Source organism: Vipera ursinii, assembly GCF_947247035.1.
Source record: "Vipera ursinii genome assembly, chromosome: 2".
In the NCBI taxonomy this organism is placed as follows: domain Eukaryota; kingdom Metazoa; phylum Chordata; class Lepidosauria; order Squamata; family Viperidae; genus Vipera; species Vipera ursinii.
In genome coordinates, this window is record NC_139513.1 from 138,172,912 (window position 1) to 138,195,830 (window position 22,919).

General features: G+C 42.9%; 1 protein-coding gene across 1 annotated transcript in view; it reads right to left on the reverse strand.

Moving 5' to 3' along the window:
- Positions 1-8,548: 8,548 nt before the first annotated feature.
- Positions 8,549-22,919, reverse strand: part of ACVRL1 (activin A receptor like type 1) — a 38,919-nt gene continuing 24,548 nt past the window's right edge. Inside the window, exons 7-8 of the mRNA XM_083352123.1 lie at positions 18,269-18,399; positions 8,549-8,810 (exon numbers count right to left, since the gene is read on the reverse strand). Of these exons, the coding sequence (XP_083208249.1) occupies positions 8,670-8,810; positions 18,269-18,399 (272 nt within the window). The 3' untranslated portion in view covers positions 8,549-8,669. The remainder of the gene's footprint in view (positions 8,811-18,268; positions 18,400-22,919) is intronic.

Genomic DNA, 22,919 nt, shown 5'->3' on the forward strand with positions numbered 1-22,919 from the left:
CATGCTATGTGAAGAAAGACCAGAGAATTTGGGGAAAATATTTCAAATAATCACATCGACCGTGTATCTCATACTCTCCCCTCCAACTTTTTTTTTTAGAAAAGCAGTCACATAGTTCTGAAATAGTGAGGAGTCAAGTTAGACTGTTCACATATTTTGTCATTTCAGTGTTCGCTTATTATATAAACTGCATATGGGTTCATATAGCACATGGATCCAAAAGAAAACAAATCACAGTGTGCCTTAGCTTGAAGTTTAAGCAGAGGCACTACGCAAGGCTGGCCTTTCAAACAAATATGTGCTGATGTCAGAGGATCCCAAATCCCTCCCCCCAAAACTTTTCATATAGACTTATCCTGGTTTAAGATTTCCAAATTAATATGTGGAGAAATTACTTTTTTTTGCCTGTTCAATCCAGACTTCCCTGTTTAAGACCTAGTTCCTTCAGAAGAACAAGCAAGTTGAGAAAGAATCCAACATCCTGCCTTGTTGGTTGTGATTTCTCACCTCTGGTTTGTATTTGATATAATTCTGGAGCAGAGGGGGAAATCATCATCATTATCATCATTTTAGCCATTTTAGTCTATCCACTGCAGGTTGAAGGCCTCTTCTGCATGTTTCCAACCAATACAGTCCTGAGCTTTCTTTTGCCAATTGGGCCCACAATACTTGCTGATGTCGTCCATTCATCTTGTTTTAGGTCTCTTTCGCGGACACTTTTCATCAAGTGGGATCCATTCTATGACTGCCTTGGACCACCTGCCTTCTGTTCTTCTGGGTGTGTGACCCGGCCATTTCCACTGCAATTCCTTTTACTCTCTTGACGATATCATATACTTTAGTTTGTTCTCTAATCCATGTGCAGAGGGGGAAATAAGATGGAAAATTGGGAGCTATTGCTCCTTCAGTCGACACAAGAAGGAACATGAGAGCCATTGAGGACTGCAAATTGGGTTCTGGATCAGTAGAATTTGGAGAAGTTTGACATCATTGCAAATCCTAAGCGTATCTAATTGTATATATTGCTTGTTCTGCTGTGTTGGAAAAAAAAGTGACCTCAGTTAGGAAAACATTTAACAGAAAATGGAGCCTAGTACTGATGTGTCTATAGGTCCCCCTGAATGATCTAGTAGGATAGTAAGTCAGTCTCCAGGATCATTATTGCCAAGGATGACTCTGGAGTTCAAGTGGGCACCACTTTAGCACTCTTAATACAAATGTTGAGTGCCAGCCAAAAGATAAGTCGAGGTAACAATTTTGGGAGCAACCATCATACAAAAAGTCATTTTGTAAATAGACCAATGACATATATTCAAAATGTGGCAACAAGCTTCCACAAGATCAAAAGCTACTAGACAGATACTCGTGAACAACTCCCAAATACACTTTCCAACTGCACTTTTTATCCATAAGTGTCTACTTAGCTTATGGGGACTGTAGTAAATAGACCTGTAAAGGACTGTCTCAAACAGTAATATTACTTTAGTGATCGGATTTAATCATCTTCCGTCTCAGTTTCTGTTTGAGAAACTTGATAGAGAAAATTTCTAACTTACATTGTAGAGGAGCTTTTCCCAACAATTACCTGCAGAATTTCCAATTGTAAGCGCAGGCATAGTCTAATGTTTCTGGATTGCTCCAGTTTGGGGATGACACTTTTAGAAGATAGTTGTTGCTAGTATACATGTGGTTTTGCATACAGTGATGTGACTCTGAGAACTGAGAGGTGTCAATTTCCACTCTGGATACCAGTATGTAGTCTTCACCTCTTAGTATTTCCAACACTAGCCATGCTGCCTGGGTATTCTGGGAGTTGCAGGCTGCCCAGGCTTGGAAGGCAACTTGGCAAATGTATTTAGTCTGGGAATAATTTGGAGCTTCTCAGACCAGTGTATTTATGTATTTTATTGCTCAGTTGAATTGAAATCCCAAGCCCATTTTTAATTGTCTAATGATAATGAGTTGTGAGACAGGGATTTTGATGGTTTTATCACTGTTATGGTCCTAAAACTGCCCCCCCTTGTTAACAAGCTAAGGCATGCAGCATGTTTCCTTGGTAAAGGACTTTTAAGTCTAATGATTATCTAATAGGTCACTTTCAGTTCATGTACATTATAACATTTTGCAACATTACTGGAATTAGTGACAAAGAAGTGAGGAAATAACATATTCCAGGAAATGTAATTGCACATTCAGATTTTTATCATAGATTTATACCAGAGTCATTTCAACAAAATCTTTGGCCTATGTGCTTCTTTCATCTCTGTCTCAGTTGATTTCTTTTTAAAAAATGGAGGGGTTGAATTTGTTGCTGCTATCAACAGGAAACTCCTGGAATTCTAGCTGTAGTAGTTTTGCCGATAAAAGCTTGGGTCACTCAGGGTATTTTGAACCTGTATAGTCTTGTTTAAACAAAGATTGATTTCCAGTGGCTGCAGAGTTGATCTGCTTAATCAAAATGCAATTTGCTCCTGAACATGGCCTTCAAAGCCAAGGTTTTTCCTCAGTGAAAACATACATGCAATGCATCTTATTCCCTTCCCATAAAATCTGTAAATACACATGCTGCATCAGAAAAGGCTTATTTTGCAAATTAAATAGCACATTGAAACCATGTCTATTAATAATAATAGAGCAAAGCTATGGCCATCCAGATGTTGGTGAGTTGAAGCTGCCAGCATCCTCACCATTATTTGGTTGGATGGAAATCACTAGGATTTATAGTTTGCAACAATTAGAGATCCACTTACTTTCCTGTATCTAGAACAGAACAATATATAGCCTGTGTCATGAAGGCCAATGTCATTCTGTGCAAATTGAGAACAGCCCGTGAGCAAAAAAGCAGTTTCTTCAGTTTTGAAATTCTGTTTCTAGTTCTAGAAGTAAAGGTAGGGAAAGCTGGAGCTAGTTTAGAAAACAAGCATCATCATAGCTAGTTAGAACTGAGGCCTCCATATTGCTTCTTCAGTTTTTCTGCTGGTGCTAATTACAAAAGTATTCAGTATTGCCACAGTAACAGGTTTTTTTCCTGGTGTCTCATCTTTATTTTTCATCCTAAGGATTTCACAGTTGTTTCTTCTAGATTTCGCTATAGTTTTAAAAAAAAATGGGGGGGGGGCAAAAGGGATATAAATCCCTGCAGCTTTTTGTATGGAACAACAAAGTATCCATAAATTAAAAAGGTAAAGGTAAAGGTTCCCCCGCACATGCGTGCTAGTCGTTTCCGACTCTAGGGGCCGGTGCTCATCTCCGTTTCAAAGCCGAAGAGCCAGCGCTTGTCCGAGGACATCTCCATGGTCATGTGGCCGGCATGACTAGACGCCAAAGGTGCATGGAACGCTGTTACCTTCCCACCGTAGTGGTCCCTATTTTTCTGCTTGTATTTTTACGTGCTTTCGAACTGCTAGGTTGGCAGAAGCTGGGACGAGGAACAGGCGCTCACTCTGCTACGCGGCACTCGGGATTTGATCCACCAAACTGCCGACCTTCTGATCGACAAGCTCAGTGTCCTAACCCACTGAGCCACCGCGTCCCTTTTATCCATAAATTAGAGGACAGTTTTATCCCTGTCAGCTCAGATGTAAGCACCGCATATATAGTGATGGGATTTGCTTCTTGATAAGTCTGTTTGCCCCTTTAAACTCGAAGCTGAACAGAAAAGAATTTTTTAACAAAACAGTCATACTGTATCTCGGAGTAGGTTTACAGCCCGTTCACTTTCTCAGGGTTTTTAGGGTTGCAGAGTTCAGTAAGATTTATTCCCAAGCAAATGCAATTACAGCTTTACTGGATTAAGGAAAATCAAAAGCTTACTAGAAGGCTGAAAAGGCCCATAAAAGAACAGCCAGCTATCACTGAAATCATTCAGGGTACACAAAGGCTGGAAGATCAAAGTTTGCACGTATGCAAGTATGACAGGGGACTGGCAGGGTTTCCTGCAGAGAGACAATGAAATCACTGTGTATGGGCTTTCTCTGCTCAGGGTCTTCAGTCAGACTGAGATTCCCTTAACCAAGTAAGGTGGTGGGCTCAGCCTAGGGGCGCATTCATAATGTTGAGAGCACATGATGAGCTTTACTCCCCAAAGGGCCCCCAGACGGACTTGCCTGTTTTGATAATGACTGCTGTAATGAGCAAGGGTAGTCCCCAAATGCCCATTTAGCCAGAGAACAAAATCCCTCTTCCCCACCCCCAGTGTACTTTCTACTCTCCCAGTGGGCCTTTATGGGGCCCAAAGGCATTGCTCCAAATTAATATGGTGTTAGAGCGTTTTGCTTTGCATTGCAGCATGCCTGTTTCCTATTCTCTATTTTTTTTAAAAAAAATAAGTATAAAAATCAGGTGGGACGGAGAGCTTGGGGGCACCACTTTGTCTGACCCTGAATTAAAGTTATATCTTAATGTAGTTACGCAAGACTCAAACAACTGTTGGTTTTATTATCAGCTATAGGATCCATCTATCTTTATCAAAATGAATCGGTGTCTGAACAGAGACATGAGTGCGTACATTACATGAATACCAAAACTTCACATATTCACTGGAAAATTACGGACATTGTATAAGAATTGTGCACAGGGCTCATTCACAGTTGAGTTGTAAATCTAACTATGAATGCCTAATCATTTTCAGCGTTACCTAATGTTTACAGGGTGAAGAAAAGAATGTAAACTAAACAGTGAGAAGCTATATGAACAATATTGGCAGCACTTTGGCAGTGTGTATCCATTGGTCCTTCAACAATCAGATACCAGGATGGACATGCAAAGAAAATAATAGAGGAATTTCTGAACACATGCTGAGGGGGGGGGGGAAAGCCATCTATTCTCTAAGGAGAAATTATGGTTCCTCATTATGATCCCGTATGCATGAGAGAAACATGTGTGTACGAAATTGGGCCTATCTGCGTAGTATGTATGGCAGTGAAAGCTGGACCATAAGAAAGGCTGAACGCCAAAGAATTGAAGCCTTTGAACTATGGTGCTGGAGAAGACTCTTGCGAGTCCCTTGGACTGCAAGGCGATCAAACCGGTCAGTCCTAGAGGAGATCAACCCTGACTGCTCTTTAGAAGGCCAGATCCTGAAGCTAAAACTCAAATACTCTGGCCACCTAATGAGAAGGAAGGACTCACTGGAGAAGAGCCTAATGCTGGGAAAGATTGAGGGCAATAGAAGAATGGGACGACAGAGAATGAGGTGGCTGGATGGAGTCACTGAAGCAGTAGGCGTGAGCTTAAATGGACTCCAGAAGATGGTAGAGGACAGGAAGGCCTGGAGGAACGTTGTCCATGGGGTCGCGATGGGTCGGACACGACTTCGCAACTAACAACAACAACAACATCCATTGGTCCTTCAACAATCAGATACCAGGATGGACATGCAAAGAAAATAATAGAGGAATTTCTGAACACATGCTAAGGGGGGGGGAAAGCCATCTATTCTCTAAGGAGAAATTATGGTTCCTCATTATGATCCCGTATGCATGAGAGAAACGTGTGTACGAAATTGGGCCTATCTGCGTAGTTAAGCTAAATTTCTCTTCCTGCAGCTTTGCACATTTCTGCTATCAGCGTCAGTGGCTATGGAGACCAGAGGGTTTTTTTCTTTCTTTTTTAATCAAATCCATATTTAGCTTAGACTGAGATTTGTCCCTAAGTTTAGAGTCTGCACATGAGGGCTTCTTTCAGCACATGGAATGATTTATGCTTAATTACTTTTGATCAGAGCTGTTTGGATACGTAGACTTATTACTACATATGTTACTGGTTCACATGGGCAAGCTTCTGATTAAAATAAATATACAGCTAAGCTTCTGTGCCAATTGGAGGGCTGCAGGGGCACCCTTTTGCTAGAAAATAAGCCGAGATGATGGTTTGGAATAGCAGATGCATCTAACATAGCATTTTCTTGGTTTGCCAATGTGCTATTTTGCAGCTTTGTGCAAAATCCATTATCAAAGCTGAAAAATTGATTGGGTTCTTAATGGGGAAATAACTTGATAAAAATTCCAGCCTGTTCTACATGGAATTCAAAACTTCCTAGACTAATAACATGGAGCCAGCCGCAATATTTTGGACACTCATCTATCCTGGATAAACAGCAGTTTGCAATCAGCAAGCAATTGGCTATGAAATCATGCAGCTGTTTAGCACTTAGGAACATAAGAAACTGCCTAGTTCAGTATACTACAAACTGACTAAAAGTGGCTTTTCCTGGGTTCCAGAGAGTTAACTTTCTATCTTTATCCCAAAAGATCAGGATTGAACCCAGACAAACTGTGTATTTGTGAATGTTTGACAAGCATCCTGAAGCTCACCCTACCTCGGATTATGGTATATGATAGGTATATCTGCAAAACCTTTTTTATTACTGCACAATTATTGCTGACATTTTTAGGCTTTATTTATAAAATACTATGTGCGTCTAAAAGCCAAAAAGCATTAAGCATGCAATTTCCTGAAAATCAATGAGACCAGCTTCCCAGTATCATAGATATATTTTCAATCAGCCTTATTAAAGCATCTGATGGCAAATGTCAAAAAAAGACTTTGACAAGCAGATGTTTGCTAGAGGAAATCCTGGATTCAGATTCCAATTCAGCTTTGGATGTGTCCCTCAACAAATACGTTTTTTTCCTCTCCTGTTTTAAACTACTGTAATCCAGCAAGCTTGCATGTACCGCTCATTTTTATGAGCTGAAAGAAAAGGCATAATAGTTTAATTATTACTTGCCATCTGGGAGTGCATTTAGAACACTTGACTCCTGTTAGTCCTAATGGGACTTAAGTGGTCTCTGAATGGAGTTGTAGCTTTAAAAAAACACACAAAACTGTTGTTTTCTCCCCTGAAACTCTTTGTCCTCCTTTGTTAATTTGTGTTTCTCATCCTTATTTCCCATTATAGAATCTTTGTCTGGACCCAGTTATTTTGGAACATTTTTGCAAACAATAACAAAAAGCTGCTGATTTCCCACCTCCCCCCCAAGCATGTTTAATAAATACAAAAATAATTTCTGTGCAAATTAGTAATGATCTCAAAGCAATTTCGAGGCTTTTGATGAAATGAGATTATGTGTTTTTCACTCAGTTCTACTCAGCGATCTTGGATATGTTATGTGCTGATATACATTTCTAAGACATAGAAAGCTAATTCCTTGGAGATGTTAGCACAATTCTCCTGAATGAACAGGCCTTCCCCATTACACTTTCCTGTTAATGTTTTGTCTTATTTTGTAATAGGCTATTCAGATGTTCAGTCTTAGGTCTGATTAAAAAGTGGCCAACGTTTTCCACCTTCCACCCTTTTATTCAAAATAGTAATTTTACAAGGACAGGCCTTAGCCTTTGCAATTTGTTCACTTATAGATATATCTGGCGTGTCAAGAAGGAATCTACCCATCTCAGTCTTAGTGGAATTATTGGACTCAAGTTTGTGCACAGGGTTTGTGTAGCTTACAGCTATTGCAACTCATCCATGCAATATAGTAACACCAAGTGGAAAGAGTAATGATTGACCCAGCTTATATTTTAGACAGGGCCCATTCCTCTCACCCCCATTTTAAAATCAAAAGGGTGAAGTTTTTATTTGGTTAGACTTTTGTCTCACATTGCATCCGCATACTTAAATTTCTCAAAATTAAGTTGATGTACGTACAGTATATGCAAATCCAGCTGTTGGACATTGGCTAAAAGTTGCCTTAAAAAAATGACGACACCTAAGAAAAGCTGCAGTGGCTGAACATTATAGTGTGGGTGATGCTTAACTCTTGCTGGATTCAAATGCAGAAAAAAATGCATCATATGTGTGCATGTGCATTTATGTGCGTGTGCGTAAGGTTCACTAGTTGTCTCCCATCCATAAAGAGAGTAAAACCAGCTCTGTTCAGCATGGTTGCTACACCCTGTTTTTACTGATCATGTTCTGGGATTATATGGCAGGGCTAGTCAGGGCTGGTTCTAAAATCAATTACAGAATGGAAAGCCATTTTGGAGCCTTGTGCTATTAAATTAAGGCTTATATATAAAAAAATCATGACTACATATACAAGCAAAGCAATATCACGCTGACCATGCTCACATATGGACAGATAGAGTGGTCTCAGATTCATCTGGCACAAACGTTTGCATAGTTGTATCTGCCCCTTTAAACCATTGCATGCATTTTTGAAATGGCTCCTCTGCACACATGTATGCACATGCATGCACACACAGCTAGAGGCACGAAGAGATTTTATACGTTCAATCTAAACACTACCTTGCAAATGATCCTTAACTGGCATTTCAAAGGCAGCCACCCCTTTGGGCATAGCAGCTGTGTTCTTTGCAAGTGGGATCCCTCCCATTTTTCAGGATTTGGTGGCGAGACAGGCTGGCGTCAGGTTACAGATCCAGGGAGTATTTATATTAATGTACATTCTCTAAAAAGTGGGCATGCCCCACCTCCTTTTGTTGCTAGAGGAACAAATTAAGGATTCCAGAAGCTGTCATCTGTTCTGTGAAACTTCCCTGCAGAGAGTCAGTTTGAACCATACAGCTCTAGTCCAAATCCTCTTGGTCAAGTTTCAAAGGAGGTTTATTGAAGCCACAGACAGAGGCCAGGACCAGCAGGAAACTTTGAACGGGTGACCTTGAACTTCCTTTGAGCTAAGGAGTTAGAAATCCAATCTCTGGTCCTAGAAGTTAGGAGAGTATTTGGCTTTGTGGAAGCAGTTGCTGAGTTTTTTCAGTGTCTTTTTAATCCTCAGAGCTGTGAGTCTTGCTGGTGGACTCTGGAACCAGCATTCTTTCATGATCTTAGCTAGGGAAGATAAAGCCTGAAAGATGAGGGGGGGGGTGATGGAAAGAGAAGGGATAGTTAGAATTAAAATCTAGACTTAAACACATTTTCCAAAAGCCTATACAAGTAGAATCTTGCATGTGTATGCACTGGACTCCAATCCTGAGCAAAGGCTTGACACAGTTTTTAACTATGGTTTACTGAATAAGTCCTCGATGTTGGGACTGTACATCATAGTCTTACAAGGGTGGGACTATGAGATTTTCGTACATGTTTTAAAGGATGGTCCGTCTGTTTTTAAACATCAGGCCTGCTTGCTAATATGAGGTGGAAGTCAGGGATGGTATTTGTTGAACTTGGTACCACAAGCAGAGTTAGGGTCTATAGGATAGAAGCTCTGGATCAAGGATAAATTAAGGAATTAACATTGTCAGGTCATTTCCTAGTGCCTGACAGAATTTCAGTCAGAGCTAGCTTTGGAGTTGATGCTGAGGTTTTCTAGATTTATGACATCTAGGGGCGGAATAGTCATATTCTCAGTGTCTGAATTTTGGAGCAATTCAGAAGGCTATGGCACCAAGGACAGCTATAATGTCAACACACAACAAAAATCAAATGCTTAGTTTATATTCTTATTCAGATCAGGCAGATGTTTGTGTTATGTATTAAGCTTTATTGCAACACCTAAAGCTGTGTATAAGAGTCACCACCAGGAGGCGTTGAACTGTAATTGTTTTGGCGGGAAGCATTTCGGCGGGAAACAGAGGTTCAAACCGATTGGTTGGTTGAGTACCTGGCCAGGTGCTGGCCAGGTATATAAAGAGCACAGGTAGCCCCTATTCCCTGAGTACAGTCCCTTCCACCTAATAAAGAGCTGCTATGCTGTAATCATTGTCTCGGCGTCCTTCCTGCTCTCCAGAACCCACTACACAACAGTTTGTTTGGTAGGAATACAAGTAGTTCTCAACTTACAAGAGTTCAAATTTACAATGGCACTGGAAAAAGTAACTTATGACCATTTTTCACACTTATGATCATTGCAGCATCCCCACGGTCATGTGATCAAAATTCAGATGCTAGGCAACTGATTCATATTTATGACGGTGGCAGTGTCTTGGGGTCACGTGATCAGCTTTTGCAACCTTCTGACAAGCAAAGTCAGTGGGGAAGCCAGATTCACTTAACAACCGGGTTACGAACTTAAGAACTGCAGTGATACACTTAACAGCTATGGCAAGAAAGGTTACAAAGTGGGGCAAAATACACTTAACAACTGTCTTTCTTAGCAACAGAAATTTTGGGCTCCATTGTGGTTGTAAGTTGAGGATTACCTGTACCTTAGATCTTTTGATTGTCATAAGTGGCTCAGTGTTTGATTAAAGTTGCATTATATCTGCATCTCATGTCCAATAAGGGCAGGCCTACTAGGGTGATCTGCCCCTCCCCCCCAAAATTACTCAGTTTTAGTTGGAAGGTCTGTTGTTGCACCAGTGATTTTGTTGGTATTCTGGTTGAAATGTAGAAGAATTTTAGCACTGGAGTTCACAAAATTATTCCTAGGTGCCCTATCTGATCAGTACATATAAACTGCAGCAGCCAAAGAATGGAATAGACACATGTTAAAGAATTAGAGGGGAGGGGGGAGAGACTGAAGTTTGGTAAGGTATAATATAAATGATTTTATTGTCATGGTTTATCTCTGCAGCAAAGCAGCAATTGAGCCAACTGATGTGCCATCATCAACACAGAAGCAAATATGAAAATCTCTCTACTACTCTGATAGGGTCAAACTTGGTCAATTTCCATTTGTGATGCACGATGATATAGAAAAGATCTTAGGGCTATAAAATTCCTTTTGTTTATTTTCCCCCCTCAATATGGCTTGCAGCTTATTTGCGAGTCAGTTTGGTCTAGTGGTTAAGATACCAAGCTACAAACCAGGAGCCTGGGATTTCTAGTCCCTCCTTAGGCATGAAAGTCGACTGAGTGACCTTGGGCCGGTCACGCTCTCTCAGCCCGACCCCACCTCACAGGTTTCTGTGGTAGGAGTATTATGTATGTTTGCCACCTTATAAAGTTAATAAAGGTGGGATATAAATAACTACATGAGCTTCTAAGCAGGAGTTTATTAAATATGTTTGCTTGGGGGGAGGGGTGCCTTCAAGTCAACGTTGCCTTCTGGTGACTGCTTGGACAAGTCCCTTTTTAATTCTTGGCAAGTTTTTTCAAAAGTGGTTTGCCATCGCCTTCTACCTAAAGTTGAGACAGAATGACCGGTGCAAGGTCACCCAGTTGGCTTCATTCAACTATATAGCTGCCATATCTGCATCTCTAGCAAGCAAATCTCCCCAAAGGAGGGGAAAAAAGCTGAGGAAACGAAAGGTTCATTTCCTTCTGAGGATTTAGAATGCCGTTTGAGAAGCTAATGTCTCCAGACTGTAGGAGGCAGAACGTAGAGATAGGCCTCCGGTTATCTGATGGAACAGGGATTTCTGGAGATGTCTGTTGGAAACAGGAAGCTCTGCACACTTTGAAATGAAAGTCGGAAATAGAACCAACTAGTCCTGGTGTTTTCCAGACTCTCCATAAGCTGCCATTCGCAGATTGTGTTCTGAGTGCAGATCACCTCAGGGGGGCAGTAACAGATTCAGTCTCTTGTCCCTCATTATGCGGGTACCAAGACAGTCTGACAAGGATTGCAGAAAAGTGGAAGAAGGGCTTGTGTGTCAATCACACAGTTCTGGGAAGGGGAGGGAGGGAGGTGTCCTAGCAACAGTTATGGCCCCTGAGGAGAGAGGCATTGAGGACATCAGAAAGGCATCAAGAGTGAAATATCTTGCTTACAGAATAGAAGGCAACTCTGAATTTTAAGATGACTACTTTTGAAAGAGTAGACAGAGAAAAAAAATCTTCTGCAAGGCCCACCCTCTCAAATAAGTACGTGGGTGGGATATGCTTCTGTCCAAGAAGGACAGGGATAAAAAAATAACAGAAATAGAATGAATTAGAATGAAATGCCTATAAAATAAGATCCCCATTTATAAAATAAATTAAGGCCCATCTAAGGTAAAGGTTTGAAACTTAACATTAAGAAAACCAAGATCATGGCATCCGGCCCTCTCAATTCCTGGCAAAATAGATGGGGAAGAAATGGAGGTCGTGACAGATTTTATTTTCCTGGGCTCCAAGATCACTCCAAGAAATTAAAAGATGCTTGCTCCTCGGGAGGAAAGCCATGGCAAATCTAGACAGCACACTAAAAAGCAGAGACATCACCCTGACAACAAAAGTGCGTATAGTCAAGGCTGTGGTCTTCCCAGTTGCAATGTATGGTAGTGAAAGCTGGACCATAAAAAAGGCTGAGCGCCAAAGAATTGAGGCCTTTGAACTATGGTGCTGGAGAAGACTCCTGCGAGTCCCTTGGACTGCAAGGCGATCAAACCGGTCAGTCCTAGAGGAGATCAACCCTGACTGCTCTTTAGAAGGCCAGATCCTGAAGCTAAAACTCAAATACTTTGGCCACCTAATGAGAAGGAAGGACTCACTGGAGAAGAGCCTAATGCTGGGAAAGATTGAGGGCAAGAGAAGAAGGGGACGACAGAGAATGAGGTGGCTGGATGGAGTAACTGAAGCAGTAGGCATGAGCTTAAATGGACTCCAGAAGATGGTAGAGGACAGGAAGGCCTGGAGGAACGTTGTCCATAGGGTCACGACACGACTTCACAGCTAACAACAACAAGGTAAAGGTAAAGGTTCCCCCGCACATGCGTGCTAGTCGTTTCCAACTCTAGGGGCCGGTGCTCATCTCCGTTTCAAAGCCGAAGAGCCAGCACTTGTCCGAGGACATCTCCGTGGTCATGTGGCCGGCATGACTAGACGCCAAAGGCGCACGGAACGCTGTTATCTTCCCACCGTAGTGGTCCCTATTTTTCTACTTGCATTTTTTACATGCTTTCAAACTGCTAGGTTGGCAGAAGCTGGGACAAGTAATAGGCGCTCACTCTGTTACGCGGCACTCAGGATTCAACCTGCCAAACTGCTGACCTTCTGATCGACTAGCTCAGTGTCCTAATCCACTGAGCCACCGCGTCCCTAAGGCCCATCTGCATATGGCCAATTACACCAAAATCAACCTCATGTACACAAACATAAGTACATATACAGGTAGTCCTCAACTTACAACCACAATTAAGCCCAAAATTTCTGTTGCTAAGTGAGACAGTTGTTAAATGAGTTTTGCCCCATTTTATGATTTTTCTTGCCTTAATTGTTAAGGGAATCACTGCAGCTGTTAAGTTAGTAATGCCGTTGTTAAATGAATCTGACTTCCTCATTGACTTTGCTTGCCAGAAGGTTGCAAAAGGTGATCACATGACCCCCGGGACACTGTGCAACTATCATGAATATGAACCAGTTGTCAAGTGCCCGAATTTTGATCACATGAGCATACAGATGCTGCAATGGTCGTAAGTGTGAAAAACAGTCATAAGTCACTTTTTTCAGTGCTGTTGTAACTTTGAATGGTCATTAAATGGTCACTGTATATGCTTGTGCACAGACACATCCTTTCTTCAAAAAAAAACCCCACACATTTTTTTTTAAAAAAATGGGGTGAGGCAAGGAAAAATGGTAGCTGAGCTGGGAAAGAAACAAAGAGGAAGGCAGGAACAAAACAGAGAGATGAACAAGCACAGGAGACAGATGGACAGGGAAGGAAAGAAACTATAATAATAATAATAATAATAATAATAATAATAATAATAATAATAATAATAATAATAATAATAATAATAATAATAAATTGGAAGGGACCTTGGAGGTCATCTAGTCCAACCCCCTGCTCAGGCAGGAAACCCGATACCATTTCAGGCAAATGGCTGTCCAGTCTCTTCTTAAAAACTTCCAGTGTTGGAGCATTCACCACTTCTGGAGGCAGGTTGTTCCACTGGTTAATTGTTCTAACTGTCAGGAAGTTTCTCCTTAGTTCTAGGTTGCTTCTCTCCTTGACTAGTTTCCATCCATTGCTTCTTGTCCTGCTTTCAGGTGCTTTGGAGAATAGCTTGGCTCCCTCTTCTTTGTGGCAGCCCCTGAGATATTGGAACACTGTTATCATGTCACCCCTCACCCTTCTCTTCGTTAAACTACACATACCCAATTCCAGCAACCGTTCCCTATATGTTTTAGCCTCCAGTCCCCCAATCATCTTTGTTGCTCTTCCCTGCATCCTTTCTAGAGTCTCGACATCTTTTTTACATCGTGGTGACCAAAACTGGATGCAGTATTCCAGGTGTGGCCTTACCAAAGCATTGTAAAGTAGTATTAGTACTTCACTTGATCTTTATTCTATCCCTCTGTTAATGCAGCCTAGCACTGTGTTGGCTTTTTTTGGCAGCTGCAGCACACTGCTGGCTCATATTGAAGTGATTGTCTAATAGGACTCCGAGACTCACAGTTACTACTATTGAGCAAGGTACCACCTATACTATACTTGTGCATTTGATTTTTCCTGCCTAAATGTAGAACCTTACTTTTTTCACCATTGAATTTCATTTTGTTAGATAGCGCCCAGTGTTCGAGTCTGTCCAGATCCTTCTGTATCTTAAGCCTATCTTCTGGAGTAAAGGGCTAAAACTTAGCAGATGAGTGCATCCAGGTTTTTCAACAGTGAACCTGCAGCTGCCTGCACTCCCTGTGTTTAGCAGTCAATGGCGTGCCTTTAACTGCTTGCAGTGTCACAGTTTGGATAAGATGAAGCTTCTGCATGGTCTTCCAAGGCAGCCTTTGCAAAGCACTCTTGCAATAATCTGGGCAAGATAAACGTATTGGTGCATCTTGTGACGGGTACTCTATCACTAGAAATATTTAATCTTTGGCAAAGGACAACGTGAGCGACTTCATCCCTATTTGTTGTAACTTTAGAGTAACATCAGTGAAAATGGTTAGGTTGATTTGCATTTGTTTTTCTTCTTGGGTGTACAGCGAAGTTACGCTATTGCTTCATTAGGCACACAAATGTCAGCTCTAAAAGTGTCATCTCAGCATATCGCTTGTGTGATGACATTACAGAATTTCCCATGTTATAGGAAAAAGTTACATAATCAGGAGGACGTGGCACAGTTTTGGCTAACATATGCTAACATGTGACTTAGTATTGAGGATACATTATTTGTGTTTCAAGGCTTCTGGTAGCTGGCAACGATAGTCTGGGAAGAGTTTCTTAATTACGGAATACTCCACTCCAATTTGTGTTCCATCGTCACCTTTCCAGATAAAGTACAGATTGTCCTCGACTTACAACAGTTCATTACAATGACATTGAAAAAGTGACTTATGACCTTTTTCCACACTTACGACCTTTGTAGGATCTCCATGATCAAAATTTGGATGCCTGGCAACTGACTCATATTTATGTCGGTTGCAGGGTCCCGGGGTCGTGTGATAGCTTTTGGGGACCTTCTGACAAGCAAAGTCAATGGGGAAGCCAGATTCATTTAGCAACTGTGTTACTAAATTACTAAATTAACTGCTGCAGCAATTTACTTAACAACTGTGGCAAAAAGGTCATAAAATGGGGCAAAATTCACTTAACAACTGATTCATTTAGCAATAGAAATTTTGTACCCAATTGTAGTTGTAAGCTGAGGACTACCTGTATAGAAAAAAACCACACCCCCACTTCCCCTAGTGCAGGGGTAGGCAACCTTGGCTCTTTTATGACTCGTGGACTTCAACTCCCAGAATTCCTGAGCCGGCAGCTGGCTCAGGAATTCTGGGAGTTGAAGTCCACGAGTCATAAAAGAGCCAAGGTTGGCTACCCCTGCCCTAGTGTCTTAGCAGTCAATGGTATTATGCCACAGAGATGCTTGGCCCAAGGAAATCCACCTCAGTCAGGAGCTCCATCAGGTGATCTTGAGCTATTTGCTATCTGACCACCTAATTCAGTTTAAGGACAAAAATGAGATATTTACCATTTAGTGGTTTCTGGAAGGGAAAAAAAAAGACCTTAGGAATATGAGGATGAGAAACAAAAGCTTTCTTTATGCGGTAAAATAGTGGACAGGGCTCTTCGAGGAATGAAATGGTGCTCAAGTTCAATGATGCTGGCTCTTCATGTCTCCCTTGCTTAATTAAGATAGTGACCCTGTTCAAATTCAATTGCTAATTGGGGCACGCCCTTGTTTACATGAAGGAAACCTCAGTTTGGTGGCCTGTAATGCAACAAACAACCCCTTATCATCCACTTGTTTGCCTGTGTGGTTTATTCTAAGGAGGGTGAATAGCTTTGTGGTGGCATTTTATCTCCTGACCACCCAAGGCCCTGGTCACCCTCCTCCCCTCTAGCTTCTGGGATTCCAGCACCCGCTGCCCACGTTTCTTCCTGCTCCTCTTATCTTTGCATTCTTTTTTTTTCTTTTTCTTTCCCTGAACTAGTGCCAAGAGTCTCTCCCAGGGATCTGAAGTCATAATTTACAACGCAATCTGCGCTTTTCTGACCTATAAAAGTCCAGAATAGGTCCTGCAGCTAATTTGCCAGGTATCAAGTCAGAAAACAGAGAGCAAGTCATGGATTTTCTTCCCTATCCCTTTGCTTCATTCATTCAGCCCTATCTCTGGCAGATGTTCTACAATAGTAGAATACTGGTTTTTGTAACAAAATTTTTTTTGGGGGGAAAGATAGAAAATGTAGAAAAAAGGTTGGACAGAGAACTGGAAAGGGCAAGACACAGATGGGCACAGTGTGTTCTGGCTAACTAGAAGAGACATAAACTATATGATAAATCTTCAAATGGAAGACTGGCAATCTGAACTGTTAGAAATATTATTTTTTTAGAAGTTACCCTGTGGAGAGTGTGCCTCTCAAATCCACCTGGTAATTTTTGCAACAAGCTTACAAAGCAATCCAGTGTGCCTAGCTGAGGAATTCTGGGAGTTGAAGTCCACAAGTCATAAAAGGGCCAAGTTTGAAGACCCATGCTCTAATAGTCTCAATCCTCATTTCTCTCCACGGTAAGTAAAATACGGGGGAATTAGAGATATTTCTAGACGTCTCCACCATGATCCATCTTTTTACTCACTCTGTGTCAGGGGTGTCAAACTCAATTTCATTGAGGGCCGCATCAGCATTGCAGTTGCCCTCAGGGGTCCGGGTGGGTATGGCCAGGGTGGGTGTGGCCTATTGGGTGGGCGTGGCTAGAGTGCGTATGGCCTACTGGGTGGGCGTGGCCAGCTCTACATCGTTCGCATCAAGGGTGCCTATGGGGGCCTGGGCAGGAGTGGGACAGATCTGAGGGTCTCTGGCAGAAGGAGGGTCTCTGGGCCAGGGCCAAGGCAGTGGGGGCCGTTCTCTCAGTGTTTCCAGGATGGCTTCACGGGCCGCATGAAACCACTTCGCGGGCCGGATCCGGCCCCCGGGCCTTGTGTTTGACATGTCTGCTCTGTGTGGTTTGTATATTTAATTGTTTGTAGTGGTGTTTTGGTTTTAATAATGACTTGATATTTTTATAATGATTATAATTATTTTCTATTTTGTTGATTGTTGTATGCTGTCCAAAGTCACTTTTTGTGAAATGGGTTGCCACATAAATGTCATTAACAGATTAAATAGTTAACAGAGCCATAATGTGGTGGGGCAGCCCAGATTTCTCCTAGGCTAGGGGAATAAAACACCAAGGCACAGCAACCCTTGTGTAGCGAGAGTGGGGATCCTTATAGGGAAATGCCTACCCTGCAGCTGTAGAGCAGTTTCTCAACCTTGCAGTTTTAAAATGTGTGGACTTCCAACTCCCAGAATACCCCAGTCAGCATGTTGGCTGAGGAATTCTGGGAGCTGAAGTCTACACATTTTAAAGTGGCTTAGGCTAAGGAGCACTGCTTTGGAAGAAGTGCTAAAAATGGCCATTAGAACAGCTCTCTCAGAGAAGAAGGGGAGTGAATGAACGGGGTAAATCATCTCATCTTTCCAAGACCTAGTAGACAAATCACTTCAATATGAGCCAGCAGTGTGCTGCAGGTGGTCAATGCTCCAACACTGGAGGTCTTTAAGAAGAGACTGGACAGCCATTTGCCTGAAATGGTATAGGGTTTCCTGCCTGAGCAGGGGGTTGGACTAGATGACCTCCAAGGTCCCTTCCAACTTCTTCTTCTTCTTCTTCTTCTTCTTCTTCTTCTGATGATGATGATGATGATGATGACAGCTAGAAGATACATGGCATTGTTTGGAGAGGGCATAGCTTCCCTCCTGCATGGAAGAAGCTTCCGTCTCCCCAAACTGTTCAATAGATCTAGCTGGGAAGCCTGATTCCTATGCTGGCATGCTACGAGATGCTTTCTTGCCTTCTGCCCCACAGAAGGCAAGAAAGCATCTTGTAGCATGGAAGTTGATGGCCACACAGCAGTCCTAGCTCAACAAGCGTCCTTTTTAAAACAACAGGAACCCCCTCCTCTTAACAACACAAACTGCTAAAAGTTATCTTTCTAACAGATTGCATCACTCACTGGATCAGAGAACATCCGATTGGGAATGGTGGGTGTCTGCTGGTCAGTGCAAACCACTTTTTTCATGTCTTCAAAGCTGGGGTCGACTGGAACCAAGTCAAAGAAAGGAGGTTTATAATCTTCAATAATCCCTGCAGGAGAAAAAGATGGAGGGAACAGGAAGGAGAAGCCTTGAAACTGTAAGCATGCAGAAATTATTCAATGTGAACATCATCTTCTTGTATCATCTGTTATGTCCAACCCTGGTCCTGCTGTTCGAACACAGTCAAATAAGGCCAAAGAAAAGCTACACAGATTCAGGACTGGGCTGATAAAAGATCGGGCTCATACAAATAGAAAAAAAATGAATTTCAAGTGGTTCTATTTCAATTCTATGAGTATACAGGTATATATATATGGAAAGAAGCTAAATCTGTCCATTATCCAGACAAGAGGAATCATCAGGAACATGTAATTGGAATTTGTTTAGATCCTATGCCAGCAGTCATGTTCTCCAAAGCCATATAAGCTAATGGCTTTTATTTTCCCCTGAAATCAAAAACAACTGAACTGAGTTTGAGGACGTTGTTGTATAAAAGACCCATCTTGATGTGCATTTCTGTCATTTGGCAATCCAACCAATTCCAAGAGTTTGTTACAAGAAAAGACTTTAAAACATTTCCTCTGGAAAATCTCAGTGAAAAGATTCTACCCTGACAATCCCAGGCATAAGTGTCCCTCCTTAGTGGACACATAACATATCAGGGCAAAGTGCTCTAGATCAGGGGTCCCCAACCCCCAGTCTGTGGACCAGCACTAGAAACTGGGCCATTTAAACAAGCGAAGCTGCATCTATGGGATGCAGGCAGTACGCAAACCCATGGCCCCTCCAGTCCGCAGAAAAGCCTATCTCCACGGAACCGGTCCCTGGTGTCCATAAAATTGGTGGCCGCTGCTCTAGATGGTTTATTCCAGTACCCCTTATTCTGTGAGAATTCATAGAATGTGAATTAGACAGACATTTGGTTTGACTCTTATTAAGTACAGTAGTAAGTATTTGTAGTCAGTAGTCAGATTTTCTGTTCCGATTTACTAGCAGTTTAGCTGAGAGCATTGAAATGTTTTGTAGACTTTGCAAAGGAGAGAGTAGGAAGCAGGTGCAAATCAGGAATTGCCCCCAAAATCCATTTGCAAATTGATTCTTAAAGTCTGAGACGTAGGGGGAAAAAATTTGTAGAGCACATGCTTCAGAGAAAGTATTTTCTCTTACTACTTGAAGCAGATGCACGATATCATCAAATGTGTAAAGTTTAAGAAAGAATCCAAAAGATACCTTAGAGTCCTACAATTAATATGGTTTGTGTTATAGGACAATCCAAGCCACAGTGAGCTCAGTCTCCTATCATCTCAGTGCTGTCAGAATTTGGCAAATTGTCACTAAGCATCCCTTCCAAAAGGACAAAAAAATGTACAAAATTATCAATTATTACATTTCAGAATATATTTTTTTTCCTGGCATAATGTAGTACGAAATTACAAAAACAGCACGAGAAAAGAGCTCTGAGAAAGCTGAGCGGAAAAATACAGGAAAGACCAAGGTAGAAATCTTTTAAACAGCCTCCAGTTGAGAAATAGCAAGTGGCGAGACTGCTTTGTGAGTGACAACGCACATGCCCATGCACGCCTCATGAGCAAATGCTCACGTCTCCCATTAAAGGCAATAAAGCAGTTTCCACTGGCTTAGCAAGATAGGTAAATTGCAGGAAGATGGGGGTGGATGGCAAGGGGTAATGTTGAAGGAAGGCTTGACAGAGGCTGTTGTTTTCTTATAGGGAGGATGGCAAAATGAGGCTAAATTGGTGTAAATCAGTGTTTTTCAAATTTGGCAACTGAATTAGTGTATGTAATGGTATGGCTCTTTCAGAATGGAAGATAAAAAAACAATAATTCTTTATGTGAATCCTGTTTCTTACCCATAGCATACAGGTAGTCCTTGACTTACGACCACAACTGAGCCCAAAATTTCTTTTGCTAAGTGAGACATTTGTTAAGTGAATTTTGCCCCCTTTTATGAGCTTTCTTGCCACAAATGGTAAGTGAATCACTGTAGTTGCTAAGTCAGTAACACAGTTGTTAAATGATTCTGGCTTTCCCACTGACTTTGCTTGTCAGAAGGTCGCAAATATGATCACATGAGCCCAGGACACTGCAACCGTCATAAATATGAATCAGTTGCAAAGTGTCCAAATTTTGATTACGTGATCACGGGGAGGGAACAATCACAAGTGTGAAAAATGGTCATAAGCAGTGGTGGGATTCAAATATGTGAACAACCAGTTCTCTGTGTGGATGTTGCTTCTGGAAGTCCATTCTAGGCCTGGGCAACAAAAAATTTGTTACCGGTTCTGCCAAAGTGGTGCGAACTGGCTGAATCCCACCACTTTTTTCAGTGCTGTTGTAACTTTGAACAGTTATTAAATGAACTATTATGAGTCAAGGACTATCTGTATACAATTTGAGATCTACTTGCCAGTCAAGGGTCTTACAGACCTCATGCTAGAATCAGTATTTCTTACTGTGAAAGCTACTTTAAATTTGGTACACATAAACATTGTGGTTACTAATGACTCAGGTATCTTGTTCTTGTTTCTATGCAAACAAACACAGACAGACACGTAGTGCTGCAATCTCTCACACTGACAATTTGCAATTTTATTCATTTCTAAATTACATTTATACTCATACTCATTATGACTTAAAACATGCAAGAAAGTGTTCATGATATTAAACCTTCAGACCTGGCATGCATCACTGAAACCTGGTTGGGCCCGGAGGGAGGGGTCCCTCTGATTGAGTTATGCCCACCAGGTTTCCGTGTGCTTCACCAGCCTCGGGCTCAGGGTAGGGGCGGGGGGGTGGCAGTTGTTATTAAGGAGGCCCTTTGTCCGCGGGAGACCACTGCCCCGCAGATCGGCGGATGTGAGTCCCTTCTCCTGAGGTGGGGTCCTGGGGGTCAGCTGGGTCTGTTGCTCATGTACCTTTCTCCCAGCTGCGTGGCAACAGCCCTGCCCAGGCTACTCGACGCTCTCTCAGGGTTGGCGGTTGAGTTTCCCAGGCTTATGGTTCTGGGAGATTTTAACCTGCCTTCCCTGGGTGGTGCGTCGGGGGTGGCCCGAGAGTTCATGGCTTCCATGATAGCCATGGACCTGACCCAGATTATTCAGGGTCCGACCCACGAGGGGGGAAACACGCCCGACCTTATTTTCATCTCTGGGCAGTGGCTTAATGGTCTGGGTGGGGTTACTCCAACATCTCAACCCCTTTCATGGACAGACCATTATCTCCTGCGGCTGAGCCTCCGTCATGCCACTCCCCGCTGCTGGGAGGCGGAACCGACCAGGTGGTTCCGCCCCAGGCGCCTGATGGACCCAGATAGGTTCCAGACGGCGCTTGGATTTATTCCTTCCTCCCTTTCCCACAGCCCGGTCGAGACCTTAGTTGATGCCTGGCAACAGGCGGCTTTGGAGGCTCTCGACCATGTTGTGCCTTTGAGGCCTCTGACCCGGCGCAGATCCCGGCTTGCTCCTTGGTTCTCCATGGACCTGCGGGAGATGAAGCGCCGGAGAAGGGGCCTAGAGAGCATTTGGAGGTCCACTCGGTCCGAGTCTGACCAGACACAGTTAAGATCCTTTTCTAGATCTTACCTTGTGGCAATGGAGGTGGCGAAGCTTGCTCGCTTCGCCACCCTCATTGCATCCGCAGATAACCGCCCGGCCGCCCTGTTTAGGGTGACCCGTTCCCTTTTAAATCAGGGGATGGGAGAGGACCCCTTGCAGGGACGGGCCGAGGAGTTTAGTGAGTATCTGGTGGATAAAATCGCTCAGATTCGGGCTGGCTTGGACTCCGACTGAGCAGTATCTGACGAGGGGGAAACGATGGGTTTGGCCAATAATATCTGGGAGGAGTTTGATCCTGTGACTCCGGATGAAGTGGACAGGATCATGGGGAAATTAAGTGCCGCCACGTGTTTGTTGGACCCGTGTCCCTCCTGGCTGGTTTATGCGGCCCGGGAGGTTACACGAGGCTGGCTCCTGGCAGTTATAAATGCTTCCTTGAAGGAGGCGGTGGTAAGGCCCCTCCTCAAGAAACCTGCCTTGGATCCAGCTATTTTAAACAACTTTCGTCCTGTCTCCAACCTTCGCTTTCTTGCGAAGGTTGTTGAGAGCGTGATGGCATGGCAGCTCCCTTTGGTCCTGGAGGAAACTGAGTATCTAGATCCGTACCAATCGGGTTTCAGGCCCGGGTACAGCACGGAGACGGCATTGGTCGCACTGGTGGATGATCTCTGGCGGGCCCGAGACAGGGGTTATTCCTCTGTCCTGGTCCTTTTAGATCTCTCAGCGGCTTTTGATACCATCGACCATGGTATCTTGCTGCGACGTCTTGCGGGGTTGGGAGTGGGAGGCACCGTTTTATGGTGGTTCTCCTCCTACCTCTCGGGCCGCTCGCAGACGGTGTTGACAGGAGGGCAGAGGTCAACCCCTAGGCCCCTTAATTGTGGGGTGCCTCAGGGGTCGGTGCTCTCGCCCCTCCTGTTCAACATCTATATGAAGCCGCTGGGTGAGATCATCTGTGGTTTTGGGGTGAGGTATCATCAATATGCCGATGATAC